The sequence below is a fragment of the Dicentrarchus labrax genome, unplaced genomic scaffold (assembly GCF_905237075.1).
Source record: "Dicentrarchus labrax unplaced genomic scaffold, dlabrax2021, whole genome shotgun sequence".
NCBI lineage: Eukaryota > Metazoa > Chordata > Actinopteri > Moronidae > Dicentrarchus > Dicentrarchus labrax.
In genome coordinates this window covers 15,759,484-15,774,438 of record NW_026136707.1, presented here as the reverse complement: position 1 = coordinate 15,774,438, position 14,955 = coordinate 15,759,484, and the positions used below count along the sequence as shown (strand labels likewise).

Here is a 14,955-nt window from a genome sequence, read left to right as displayed (position 1 = left end):
GTCCACATGTAAATGTTAGATAGGATTATATAGGGTTATATAAATTAGATAGGATTATATAGGTTAGATAGGATTATATAAATTAGATAGGATTATATAGGTTAGATAGGATTATATAGGATTATATAGGTTAGATAGGATTATATAGGATAGATAGGATTATATAGGATTATATAGGATTATATAAATTAGATAGGATTATATAGGATTATATAGGTTAGATAGGATTATATAGGTTAGATAGGATTATATAGGTTAGATAGGTTAGATAGGATTATATAGGTTAGATAGGATTATATAGGTTAGATAGGTTAGATAGGATTATATAGGTTAGATAGGATTATATAGGATTATATAGGTTAGATAGGATAGATAGGATTATATAGGTTAGATAGGATTATATAGGATTATATAAATTAGATAGGATTATATAGGTTAGATAGGATTATATAGGATTATATAAATTAGATAAGATTATATAGGTTAGATAGGATTATATAGGATTATATAAATTAGATAGGATTACATAGGTTAGATAGGATTATATAGGATTATATAGGTGAGATAGGATTATATAGGATTATATGGGTTAGATAGGATTATATAGGTTAGATAGGATTATATAGGTTAGATAGGATTATATAGGATTATATAGGTTAGATAGGATTATATGGGTTAGATAGGATTATATGGGTTAGATAGGTTAGATAGGATTATATAGGATTATATAGGTTGGATAGGATTATATAGGATTATATGGGTTAGATGGGATTATATAGGATTATATAGGTTAGATAGGATTATATAGGATTATATAGGATAGATAGGATTATATAGGATTATATAGGTTGGATAGGATTATATAGGATTATATGGGTTAGATAGAATTATATAGGTTAGATAGGATTATATAGGGTTATATAAATTAGATAGGATTATATAGGTTAGATAGGATTATATAGGATTATATAAATTAGATAGGATTATATAGGTTAGATAGGATTATATAGGATTATATAGGTTAGATAGGATTATATAGGATAGATAGGATTATATAGGATTATATAGGTTAGATAGGATTATATAGGTTAGATAGGATTATATAGGTTAGATAGCTTACTATTCAAGCTAACGTTGTTGTGTTTGTGTAATACATCAAAACAACGTTTTTGATAACGTTTGATAGCAAATGTTTAATAACTAACGTTAATTACAAACGTGGTGACGTTTGTTAGCAATATGGTTTTACATTAATGAATTAATTTAGTTAACTTATAGTTTGAGGTATGTTGTTTGCAATTGTTTGCTGCAGAGCACAGTAATTTATGTGAGTAAATAAACATATTCCTTTTACATCAACTCCCTATTATGCTCATACGTTATATGAAACTTCCCCAGGAGCACTGTTAAAGTATTTAGGAGCAGGCACTGACTCAGCCCAGGGGCAACCCACCTCCTCAGGAGCAGCCAAGGCTGATGAATCAGGTGATCAAACATCATATACATTTAATTTCTAGTCAAATGATCTCATTAAGATATACTAATATAAGATATAATCATATGACAAGGGACTTGTTTTTCATCTCAGGTCCATCTCTATCCTCTGCTCCATCCACTGTGCCCACTGTCCTCTCTGCAACCTCAGCTGTACCTGGTAAGTTAACAACAGAACAGCCTTTATAATTGCTCAGTGTACTGCAGAATATTCTGAGATGAATAATTTTGTCCAAAAATATTATTTTAATTTCCCTACAGGTCCTTCATCTTTGGTCATGGAGATTGATGTGTCTTCTTCAGGATCCAGTTTGGAGCAGGGATCATCAGCTCCGCCAGTTGACCCAGCTGAGTGTCCCTCTTTCCTGTCAGACTCAGAAAGGACTGAACAGGTATTAAGAGGGCCACTGCCTATAAAGGACACATTCACATTCCCAAAAAGACACAGTAATAGAGGGCCCCAAAATCAAATTTTGCTTAGGGCCCCATGGAGGCTTGGGCCGGCCCTAGAACTACATAAGGTGCAAGTTACCTGGAATGTTACCCATGGTTAAGATTGGCGGAGTGATATGATGTTAAGTGTGTTCAGTTGTCCTACTGTTGAAACGGACATTAAAGTGGATCGAATAACCAAGATGAAGTTGTCCCTGTGCTCTTGCTTCACCCACGACCCAAAGGTAGTTAATATAGTAACAATCAAGTTATAGTTAACGCTAAGAGTAACCAGCGTTACACTATTAAAGTTCCTTGATAAGCAGTGAAAGTTTGATTTGTTGAATTTCTTTAATAAAATTCATATTTTTGGGCGTATTTCTACTCGACAGGGCAGCTTGAGAGATGGACAGGAGAGGGAGGACATATAGTAAAAGGTCTACAGGTCAGACTCAAGATCTTAACCTTGGTACCTGAGATCCTACCGGGTTAGATACTAGAGACACCAAAATAAATGTATTTAAAATAAAACCAAACTGTGAATGAGAATACTGACATTACATTGCTGAAATGTTTTGTGTTAATATAATTCTCCACCTAATAGATATCATCTCATCATTTATTTATTCATTATGTAAACAGTTTAAAGTTACAGTAACAGATATTTCTGTAAATGTGCCAGTTTAACCGTCCTGACTCATTTTCATCTGCAGTCTCTGGACAGATGTAATGTCAGACACAAAGGACACTTCATACAAACACATAAACCATTAAAAACAAGGACAACAATACACAAAACATACAACAAAGCACATAAACAACAACAATGTTATCTGGATAAGTTAGAAGTTATGGAGTAATTGTCCTTTAATCAGGATTTTAAGTTGATTTTAAATCCCTGATGTGTGTTACAGTCTCTGAAGTGTCTGAACTTTACGTTTATTTACCTTGTACACTTTATTTAACTAATGTATGATTACAGTCTGTCCGCTGGCATTGTCTGTTTATTTACTGTCAATGTTTACGTTTGTAAATAAACTTTATTTTTAAAGAACCTGAAGAGGAAGCAGTGTGTCACTTCCGGTTGTTTGTATGTCTATTAGGGATGTGCGATACCACTATTTTTCCTTTCGATCCAATACCAGGTGATACCAAGGCTAGTATCCCGATACCAATACCGATACCGATACTTTTAGATGTCCTACTTGTGTATATGAACATGATGACTTTTACAATGAAAACTTGTGAATGTGATTATGAAAAATGTATTTTATACCTCTGAATAAGAATTAAACAAGCTGCCAAATATCAGACTTTGTTTTCTCTTTAATCAGAGCAATTAAAGACAATCTGTGCAAATCAACAAGTCAACTGAAAATATGTGCAAATCAAATTTTAAAAAAATCTCTCAAAAAAAGAGAAAATAAGAACAGCTGCTCTGACTTCAATATAATTCTTTTTGGACCAGACAGAGTGGTCTTCAGATTATAACTTGACAGAATTTGAACTTGAACGACAACAAAGGTCACATTCTACATTGTAGACATTGTACACACTGCTTTTATCCCATCTTTTACCACTAGGTTTAAGGTGTGAGCAATGCAAGGGTAGTGCTTCCACCCAGCCTTGTGAACTGCAGAAACCATATTAGCACTGTTGTCTGTAACAACTGCTATCACCTTCTGAATTATGGCCCACTCATCTGTTATTCTTTTCAGCTCTAGACTGATGTTGTCTGCTGTGTGCTGACCAGGGAAACAACACGTTTCCAGAACAAACTCTTGCATTTGCCAGCTGTCAATGAAATGACAAGATACAGTTAAATATGCTTCTGTGGTCCTTGAAGTCTGTTGTGAGAACCACACTGTGTGCACGTTGCAGAGCTGCCTTTACTTTCTCTTTACAGCTGTTGTACAAGTCTGTAATTACGCCTTCCATCATACGTTTGCGGCTTGGGATTCTGTAGTGTGGAACAAGAGTCTTAACAAATGCGTTAAACCCTCTGTCCTCTACAATTGATATTGGCTGTAGGTCCTTGGCGATAATTTCTCCGAGACTTCTTGTTATCTCTGCAGCTCTTTGGGAGTCATCTATGAAAAATAAAAATATTTTTGATGTAAAAGGAAGTCTTTTTATGGCAAGTATAACTCACATACCACCAAAAATAGACTAAATAGCTACAGTTTTACTTGAAATGTGCCATTTAAGTAATAGAATTTAATTATTATACAATTCTAACTTAGGTGATACTGAATTGTGTTAAGATGATGGCAGGAATGTGACTTAAATTAACGCCTACATGTTGTGCTGGGAGGAAACATTTTTATCTAACTAAATAAATAAAATATATTTTAATGCAAAAATTGACAAAAACATTCTAGTATTTTATGTAAATGTATCTTCTCTACGTCTATATGCCTGTGATGGTGGGCACTGTGATGTACTTTCACTATACCTGGATATTGCCTGCCTCTCTGCAGGGCTTCCAAGACAGAGACTTTTCCCTCTCTCTCCCTCTCCTCTAATCTCCTCCGCTGCAAAAGTGGACCTCCTATCGGTCCACTTTTACAAGAAATATTAATACATTGATGACACAGATTCTCTACTCAATTTTATAGAAGTAAAAAGTGAAACCTGTGGTCAGTATTTGTGTCGGATATGGAACTACTTTTCCTTCTGGCTTCCGTACATGCGCGTCGCATGCACACACTCCAGCAGTCAGTCGAGCTCGAGTCAACTTCCTTAGCATCACAACATCGATAGTTAACGTTAGTTTTTAGTCCCTCAGCTTTAATTCAGGAGGACAACTAATGAGAATGAAGCAAACAGCTCTGAAGGATGTATGTGTCTGTCTGCTGATATCAGCTGGAATTATATTTGGACATGAAACCGGTAAGAAAGTCAAACACTATATTCACTTAGTGTTAGTTAATGTGAGCTACTGAGAGCTTACAGTTACTGATTAGTCCACTGCAACAACTCACCCTCAAATAAAGATTCAATACACAATCATAACAACAATAACATGAAAACAACTTTATAATACTTATTTAAACACGTTTATAACTGTTAGAGAGCATATTGATAGAATTAGGTCGGACCTTAAAGAATAAAAGCACACAGCCAATAAACAATTTATTTATTTATTATTGCTTAAAGTTAAACTAACAGTAGTATGTGAAGTGTGTGTGTGTGTGTGTGTGTGTGTGTGTGTGTGTGTGTGTGTGTGTGTGTGTGTTATCAGCTGGTTGTAGAGAGAACAGGTACTGAGCTGAGTCTTTACCCTACAACACACTCATTATCAACGCTGGTTCAGCAGCCACATGTTGTTGTTGTTGTTGTGACGCACTGTTAAATTCATTTAATAAAGAGTGCATCTCCATTCTCAACCAAAGTGCAGTTTAAAACTAGGAAACAGAAACCTGATAGACTTCCCTGGTAGAATGAGCACATCGTAACCTTAAAAACCAAATGTTTATTTATTGTTGTTGTTATGAGCCTATTTCTCTGAATTAATATCCAGAAACAAGCACAATCCTAAAGCTGTCTTTAGGGTAATTGGCTCTGTTATCAGCGGTCCCTCCGCTTCTTGTTCTGATCCAGAGGACAGATGTGGAAAATATACATACACGTGGAAAGTGTGTTTATGCATCTTTCCACGCAGGTTTCCAAATGTATAAAAGGTGGTGAAAATGCGCATGCTGTTACACATCTTTAACATCACATAGTCCTTGGAGTCATAGTCGCCAAATAAGTGACATTTTATTTAGAGCTGTATTCTTTCAGTGCACTGTGTTAGGATGCAAGCTGCAGTTTAAAAACTCCACTAACATAGGGATGTGTGTTATTAAGGACCTTTTTTGACTGGCCTTGATTTCTTTCTATCAAGTGTGTTTGTCACTGCATTATAATAACTATGATCATCTTTATATAAATAATGAATAAGAATAATTTATACCTTCAGGTGTGAGTGACCAATTGACAGGTTGTTAAAGTGCCACTATATTAGGGGTTGTAGACGTTCATACCAGAGTTTAGGGATCCAAATAAACGTTTTACCTCCAGTTCACATTCTGTAAAACTGAGCTTCTTCTTATTCAGTTGCTTTTTCCCTCCTTCTGCCATTTCTCCTCTAAACTCCTCTAAATGCTGAGCCTTCATATGTAAATCAGGCAGTTGGGTCCTTTTTAAGCCATTTATAGTAAATGGTGGGAATGGTCAGAAGGCTCGTGCAGGTTTCAGGATGATAGAGATGTATGAGGGAAAAACACGCAGGAACAGACGTAGGTTTTAGAAATCTGAACTAAAGACTGCGTGTTTCCTGTTTTGTGTTAACACAGATTTCTACACCTAAATATACGAGAGTTTAATGCAGCTGGCCCCAGATGTTGAGCAATCTGAAGAGTTCATTGGTCATTCTGTGAATAAGGTGGAGAATATGAGGTCCAGTCTGACTCTTCTCCATCCTCCCAATGTACTCTAACACATTCAGTTGTAGAGAGTACAGTGTCCCGCATGAGCTCTTGCACCTTGGGTATCATGGATGGATGTGCTCTCAAAACTGAGCTTCTGTTTCTAACAATATATCAAAACAATGGAGAAAAACTGAGCTGAATATTTACTCATTTCTGCATCAATCTGTTATCATATCTATTAGATTGATCATTTATATTTAATGATTGCTCTCTATTAAAACTAATGATTGAAATATGTTTCATCTTTCAGGTCCAGCTGTGGTCAGAGTGGTTGTGGAAGAAGGCAGTGATGTTGTTCTACCCTGTTCTCTCAGCTCCAAGGAGAACATTGTAGATAAACTGTTTGACTGGAGGAAAGATGGTCAGAAGAAGAAGAAGGAGGTGTTCATGTATGATGCAGGCGATCATTCCAATAACGGCCAAGATGAGCAGTTCAAAGGTCGAGTCTCACATTTTTCTGATCAACTGAAGAACGGTAACGCCTCCATAAAGATCAGAGATACGAAGATATCTGACAGTGGAAAATACACCTGTGATTTTCCTCGTCTTCAACCAAGTCAAACCTTCTACATTGAGCTTGTTGTTGGTGAGTACTTTCATTAAACAGTTAAATGTTAATATTATTTTATATTATCAAGATCTCCAGCAGTCATTGTATGTTTGATCCCATTTAGTCCATTTAGTCTTTAGTGAGACGTGCTGTGAGACGTGCTGTGTGACCAGACCATTATCAAATATTAATAAAAATATTATCTATAGTTAGGGATGGGGACGATCCGATCCAGTATCGGTATCGGGACCGATACCAGCGTAATTCACGTATCGGAATTTCCCGATCCAACCTGCGGAGATTTCCGATATCCATGAGCCATGTCTGCGCTTTAACGTTGTCTGCTGAAATGACTCCACAGGTGATATCATACTTGCCTGTTGAGGAGTTTATTTCAGCCTCATATAAAAATCAACAATAATGATAATGATAATATTAAAGCAAACACAGCTCTGGTATCGGAATAGTATCGGTATCGGCCGATATCCAAATTCAGGTATCGGGATCGGAAGTGAAAAAATGTGGATCGGTGCATCCCTATCTATAGTATCTTACATACCATTAAAAGTTTGTTTTGTTTTCAATAAACACACAAAACAAAATGATATTTGTCAAGGGGTTTCCAAAGGTTACATATAACTCTACATACATAGACAATGCGAGCCAGACGAGTATCTCCAAATGTAGTCAGTCAGATCTGATCACATCCTGATCACAATACATTGCATTGATTAGGAGTCTAGGCAGGAAAGACTTACAGCTTGTATGCTCCCATAAAACCACAACCTGTGTTTTTAGGTTTATGTTTAAACACTTTAGAAGTGCTTGTGTCTGATTTTACCTTTAGATAGAGCCAGGCTAGCTGTTCCCTCTGCTTTCAGTCTTTATGCTAAGCTAACTTCTGCTGGCTTTAGCTTCATTACTGCACAGACATCAGAGTGGGATTATCCTATTTAACTAAAACAAAGCAAATAAGCAAACAGGAAATTAAGTGGAGTGCTGCCTAATCAGTTCTACCTGCTGAGATCAATCAGATAGTTAAAACATGCAAACAAACATGAAGCTCCCTTATTAAATTTGAGTCCTTTGCTGTGTGAATTATGTCATTTTCCTCCATTGTATTCTATTAATATGTCAGTGACATATACGTTTCTAATATCACTCACTGTAATTAATGTTCTTATTGTGTTTCAGAGCTTACCATTAAAGACCGTTCAGGAGAAATCACAGGTGAGTGATGATGTCTCACTGATATCTATATCTGTAACCCTGTTAGATACCCAGCTTATGAGTAGTTAGTGACATCATCAGCATGATTTCTCCTGATCTGTCTTTTAAGGTAGGACTCTGTGGGTCACTATCTAAAGGGCCCCTCAGCCTTAATGGAGAGCAGAGCTGTCCTTAACAAGCTTTTCTTTATACTGTGTTCACAGGAGCATCTCCAGATCCGTACATCAGGATACTGAATCCCACAGAGGATGGAGCTCTGCTGCAGTGTGAAGTTCGAGGTGCTTCTCCTAAACCTAAAGTAGAGTGGAAGGACAGTGCTGGAAACATCCTTCCTGCTGAGGAGACACAGGTCTCAGACAGAGGAGGACGTTACTACGTTACCCTCCTCACCACTGTGACCAAGACCGACCACTACCGCTGTGTAGTCACACAGGAGGAAATCCACCATCAGACTCATTCTGAGACCTACGTGTTCATCAATGGTGAGATTTCTTTCAAATTCGTTTTCAAATATTTTTAGACCCCTTTAATTGTTGTTGTGTGTAGTCTATGAGCAGTGTGCTGTACATGATCTGCAGTTACAGTTTGAGTGTTACATTAACTTTTTGTGATGTGTTTCAGAGAAACTGTGTGAGGAATCATCCAGCAAAGAGCTCATTGGATGGTTGGGTGGATTGTTTAGTGGATTGGTTTTAGGAGTTTTAATTCTTGCTGCAGTTCAGTTTGTTCTTGTGGCTACAAAGCGCATCATAATACGTCGTAATGAAGGTAAGTTTATATAATGTATCAACAGATCCATAATGTGCAGACATCAACATAACATCCACTGAGACTATCAGGTCCAGAGACAGTTTGTGTTTGTCTTCTCAGATATGAACCGTTCTGTTAGATAAGATAAGATAAGATAAGATATACCTTTATTAATCCCCTGTAGGAGAAATTCAAGTTTGTATTTACATGAGACCTGCAGCCATATTTATAATGAAGTAATTGATCAATTGAGCCAAAAATGGTAAACATGGTTCCTATGGAGCCCTCAGAGGAGCATATGATGGTAAACATATTGGCATATTATTGAACTATTTTATGATCTTTTATAGTTTGAGAACATAAAGTTTAAAGTCACTCATTCATTTACAGGTGTATCTCAATAAATTAGAATATCATGGAAAGGTTCATTGGTCTCAGGGTAACACTGAACATTGAGAGTCATCTGTAAAACAAATGAATTCATCAGCTGACTAAAAACAGCTTTTGAATCTCCACTGTGTACAGTTTGCAGACTTTTGACAAACAGATTCTTCTCTGTAATATAAAAGTTAACTTTATGTAATATATACTTTTTTCTTCTCTGCAGGTTCTCATCAGCAGAGCAACGGTGCTTCTAAGGCTCCTTCTAACGGTTCTTCTAACGGTTCTTCTAAAGATTCTTCTAAAGATTCTTCTGACGGTTCTTCTGACGGTTCTTCACAGCCACTTAACCCACCACCTGTTTGATAGGTTCATGTTGTGGAGGGGTGTGTGCTGTACAGTGTACATGTGCAATCTACAACCACTTTGTCTTCCTACCCTTCAATACTCTGCAGTAATCAGATGGAGTTGATGAGTTGCACCTCGACCGTGAATACCACCACAGTAACTGCTTGTAAACCAACTTGACCCAAAGGCTCATGTTGGAGCAGGAATTGGACGTGAAATCAGGGGAAATGAACAACATCAATCAAGATTACAGGTTTATTAGGATTACAGGACGTTTTCCTCAGGTAAATTCTGCCAAAGTGTTTTATATCTGTGCCACTTAATGTTAGGTTAGTGTTGATACCTACACTCTCTACGGTCTTAGATATATTTCAACATAAGGCAGCTCAAACAACAAAGACCATTTTTATTACAGGGCTTTTGTATGAATGAATTGTATTGTCATGTATTTCCTCTCACACTGTTGTCCATGAAGACTCAAAATGTAACTTTATGCTGGACTGTTACATGTATTATAGCACATAAATGAATGAGGTGAAGCAACAGACAACTCAACAAAACAGGAAAAAACTAAATAATGAGGGAACAAAACTGATAAAACTAAAGAGACATAAAGATCATATTGTATGACATTAAATCCACATTTTTATTTCTCAAAGGTTTCAGAACAAAAAGGTCAGGTACACTAAATAGATATATATTAATGACACTGTAACAGAGCAGAGAGATAGTGGGTTGATTCGTCAGAACTACAGATTCCTGAATCTATGATGTGTGTGAATATAAAGTAACTTGTAGCTTAATCATGCTGTGCCTTAAAACAAGAGACAAAACTTAAATTCAAACAAAATGAAGCTTGTGAAGTGAAGCAGTAATGGTTGATATCATGGATGTTGAGCATTAATAGTCTGAATGAGCTTGTGAGAAGAGACTCTGAATCTAGACGACTGTCAGAGTCCAGATGAGAAGAGATGGACACAAAAGACTTTTCTCAGATCTGAGATTGTAATAAACATTAATGCAGATCAGATTCCTAACTGAAGGAAAAAGGGAAACGATTGTAAAGAGAAGGTAGAGTTAAACTCACTGGTTTTAATTCTTAAAAAGGTCTATTGACATGGGAGGTCCAGCTGAACTTGCCTGTAAATATTTTATAGTATATATTGTCAGCTATCTTCTGTGTTGCTTCAATGTGCCTTGTTGTGTTTGTCCACTGTAATATACTCTGACTGAATGTGTATTATTGATGCTGACTGCCATTACAGATAGTGAGCATACACACACATTATAAAAGATGGTGTGTGTTTGCTATTAGTTATTTTTATTGGAAGTTTCATGTTTTTATTCAAGTAACATACTGAATTATAGTTTGACCAAACCAGCTGTGCTTTCACAAAGTTTTCAATGTTTCCAAGGTGTCTCTCTCATATTGGTGCTTTGTTAAATTTCCTAAGCAATAGTGAGGCATTACAATCATCATGACTGACACTACGATTGTGTAAATAAACTTTTTGAACAAACCTTCCTGATGGATGACTGGATGCTTTTATTTTGATGTGATTATTGATCTGCTGCAGCAGCTGTTTTTGAATACTTAAAGTCTTACTGAAGACTAAAAACAAGTTCTATAAAGTCATTTTATATTCATATTGTGAGTAATAGAGTTAAGATGAGTGATTTCTAAGGCTGAACAACAGCTGCTACAGAGGTCCTGGTTAGTTCTGTTTCTGTGTGAAGCTTTAAGCTGTTGGGTTTTTGGCTGCTGGACATTTGGTTAATGACTCTCCCTCACTGATCTTCAGGTTAAATGTACTACAAGCAGTTTAAGTGGTTATGAAACAGTCTCAGTTTAATACTGATGTCTCTATATGACCGACACAAACAGAGAGGAGATTGGCTGGTTCTATACAGTTACTCTGGATGGATGACACCGGGTCAGATTTGGTTGAATTCTCTTGAAATCAATAAAACAAAGAGGTGGAAACACTACCACTTTTAACCACATGGGGTCACCAGATCAACACAGAATCAAAGTCCCTTGTTGCTGCTTTAAGATCACAAACTAATTAAGATTGATCATAGAATTAAAACTCCTAAAAACAGAATCCTCCTGATTCAAAAGATGACTGGATTTGTTTGCTGCTTGTTACTATGTTACTGTTGTAGCTGCTCCAGGTGGAGGTAATTTAACTAACTACAAGCTTGTTCATTCAGTGGTTCTCAACCTAGGGTCAGTCCCCTCCAAAAGGGTCACCAGATAAACCTGAGGGGCTGTGAGATGATTAATGGGAGAGGAAAGAACACTGTGCACTGCAGTGATTCCTGTATTTGAACTGTCAGAAACTGATTAAAGTGAAACTAATGCAGATTCTCCTCCAGGATTTTCTGGCTTAAGAAAAGTAACAGGACAGATGTACAGACCTGGATCAAGGACTAACAGAGGCTCAGGCGATCGGTTGTATTTGTGTGTGAAATAAAATGATTAAAATGGCTCAAATCAATCAGTGTGACACAGTACCAACAGTTTCAAAGGCCCTCTGCTGTTGTTCCACCTTTGGGAGGAGCCGAGCTTTCTCCTCCAACATCAGTGCCTGACCTCATAAATGCTCTTTTAGCTGAATGTGCAAAACCTCCCAGAAGAGTTGCGGCTGTTGGAGCGTTGCTGCATGTCTTTCTGTCCGCGCCTTGAGTCTAGGTTTAGGTTGGAGGGGGTAGCAGTATCTCAGCTCTGGTGTTTAGTGTAGTTCTTGGTAGTAGTTTGATAATTCCTGATTTTGTGTATTCAAGTTATATAGATATACTCATTGTTGGATGTTATGATTAATTCTTTGAATGCATAAATTATCTATACATAGAGTCTTAAATATTTGAACTCACATGCAGTCTCATGTTCATTTATTAAAATATATGTGTGCTCATTATTTTACTAATTTGTTTGTTTAGGTATATATTCATTTTTAACATTGTGCACATTCCCCTTTAATAGATAATCATCTTTTGTTATTGTACTAATTTTACATCATAATCTTACTTAATTAATTCAAATGTTGTTAGTGTTTACTAATTATCTTTCACCGTGTTAATGATCTTAAGTAAGCCTCAGTTGCTCTGTGTGTGTGTGTGTGTGTGTGTGTGTGTGTGTGTGTGTGTGTGTGTGTGTGTGTGTGTGTGTGTGTTAGAGCAGCACCTGCTTAAGACTATGGACGAAACAGATGATTGTCTCAGGGGGGTTTATATGTTTGTATCTGTGTTACACACAACACCCTCTATCCTTGGAATGAACCTCTATATTCATAAAGGTCGGGATTAACAGAAATGTGCAGTAGGTAGTAGTGCGCATGCTCTCACTCATGCATAGCTCCCGCAAAGGAAACAGCGACACCAGGTGGTCAGATCATGAAATAAAGCTCAGTCCTCGTGAAATATAAAATACACACAGATTAAATATAAAACGCACATTATCACTACATTTCAGTATGTGCCTTAGTGTGGATGGCCTATAGTTTTATTATTATTATTATTATTATTATTATTATTATTATTATTATTATAAGATTACAAAAACAAAACTTGGTCCTACTTGGACACCGTGGGACACAGTATCTCAACAAATGTTAAAAATGCACAAAGCAGTCTGAGTACTAAATCAACTAAGCTCCCCGCGCCCCGGGAAAATATTGTGCCAGACTCCCTTTAAGAAACACGTCATTTTAACCATTCCTAACGTGTCCGTAAAACACAGAATTCTAGAAACACGAGATAAAGGATGTGATATGTCGACTGTCTTCTTGTCAGTTCGGTAATAATATTATGTATGAAGACAGACTGTTGTCCCTGTGCATTTAGGATTGTGCTGCCTCCGCTGGCTGTCAGCCTCCATTGGTTCGCTGTGTTATTGTAGTTGGAGTAGACTGTGGGGATGAGAGGGGGGGCCGTTTTAAAAAAATACGATTTCTCAATAAAAGAAGAGCTTTTTGGTGGATCAATACAAGCCGAATTAAACACTGACGCAATACACTGTTCATCCACCGTCTGCCATGTTTGTGCGACGGTATTTTAGAGTTTCTTTGGTCGTTACCAAAATACTACACGGTTTTCTGGATACTGTTTGGTGCTGAGAGAGCGCACCTACCTTCAGATAATATTTAACTCTGGCTGCTCCGTCTTTCTCCACTGATAGTCCAACACAGGTTCCTTAAACAGGTCGGTGTATTCACTGTCTACTGAGCATCGACCGTTAATGGATGATTGTGGGAAGACGGTCCGTGTATGTTTTGGTCATTGGATTTTCCTTTCAGTAACGGGGATTAAAAACAGAAAACGAGTGGTTATTTGATTTTCGTTTTAAAATACAAAAATTAAAATTGAAATACAAGGCGATTTTCTTTTTCATGGTCAGAAAGGGATGAGCGAAATTTAAAAAATGATTCGATTTTCATTTTCTATTTCATATAACAAAAAAATAAAATCACTAGAAAACAGAAACAGAAAAAAGGCCTGTTGTTTCATATTCTGAGACCGGATGTTGTCATTAACAGGACGGTGCTGTGTAGAAGAAACAGTAGGCTAGTAGACTGCGGTCAATCGTGAGTCCGATCCCCGTGGTCAAATCAGCCGCACTTAAATTTAGAGTGTACAAGTATTCTCAGCATTATGGCATTTAGAGAAAAGCTCTTTGTTGCTTATTTAAAGTAAATTAATAAGACAGGGCTTTGAACCCTGGGCCACTGCAGCAAGGACTCAACCTTGGTACATGGGGGACCAGCTTTAACAAGTGAGCTATCTTAGCACCCTGTTCTCTTTGTTTAAGTGAATCAATCAGTATTAGAACCAGAGGCCTCATGTAAATACCAACAGAATGGTTCATATCTGAGAAGATAAAAACAAACTGTCAAAGTCTCTGGACCTGATAGTCTCAGTGGATCTGTTATGTTGATGTCTGCACATTATGGATATGTTGATACATTATATAAACTTACCTTTAATACGACGTATTATGATGATGCAAACCAAAGCCTGAACTGCAGAAACAGTTAAAACTCCTAAAACCAATCCACCAAACAACCCTCCAATGAGCTCTTTGCTGGATGATTCCTCACACAGTTTCTCTGAAACACATCACAAAAAGTTAATGTAACACTCAAACTGTAACTGCAGATCATGTACAGCACACTGCTCATAGACTACACACAACAGCAATTAAAGGGGTCTAAAAATATTTGAAAACTAATAAACTCATGAACAATGAAAATGATTTGAAAGAAATCTCACCATTGATGAACACGTAGGTCTCAG

The 14,955-nt window shown here is 36.9% G+C and overlaps 1 protein-coding gene across 9 annotated transcripts in view; it reads left to right on the top strand.

The window, feature by feature from the left end:
* The first annotated feature begins 4,645 nt into the window (after window positions 1–4,645).
* Window positions 4,646–14,955, top strand: part of LOC127367410 (butyrophilin subfamily 2 member A1-like) — a 45,859-nt gene continuing 35,549 nt past the window's right edge. For 8 of the 9 annotated variants that reach the window (XM_051407214.1, XM_051407216.1, XM_051407213.1 and 5 more), the window contains exons 1-4: window positions 4,646–4,818; window positions 6,652–6,987; window positions 8,146–8,181; window positions 8,385–8,663. In XM_051407214.1, the coding sequence (XP_051263174.1) occupies window positions 4,737–4,818; window positions 6,652–6,987; window positions 8,146–8,181; window positions 8,385–8,663 (733 nt within the window). In that variant the 5' untranslated portion in view covers window positions 4,646–4,736. The remainder of the gene's footprint in view (window positions 4,819–6,651; window positions 6,988–8,145; window positions 8,182–8,384; window positions 8,664–14,955) is intronic. The other variant, XM_051407210.1, reaches the window with a different exon arrangement.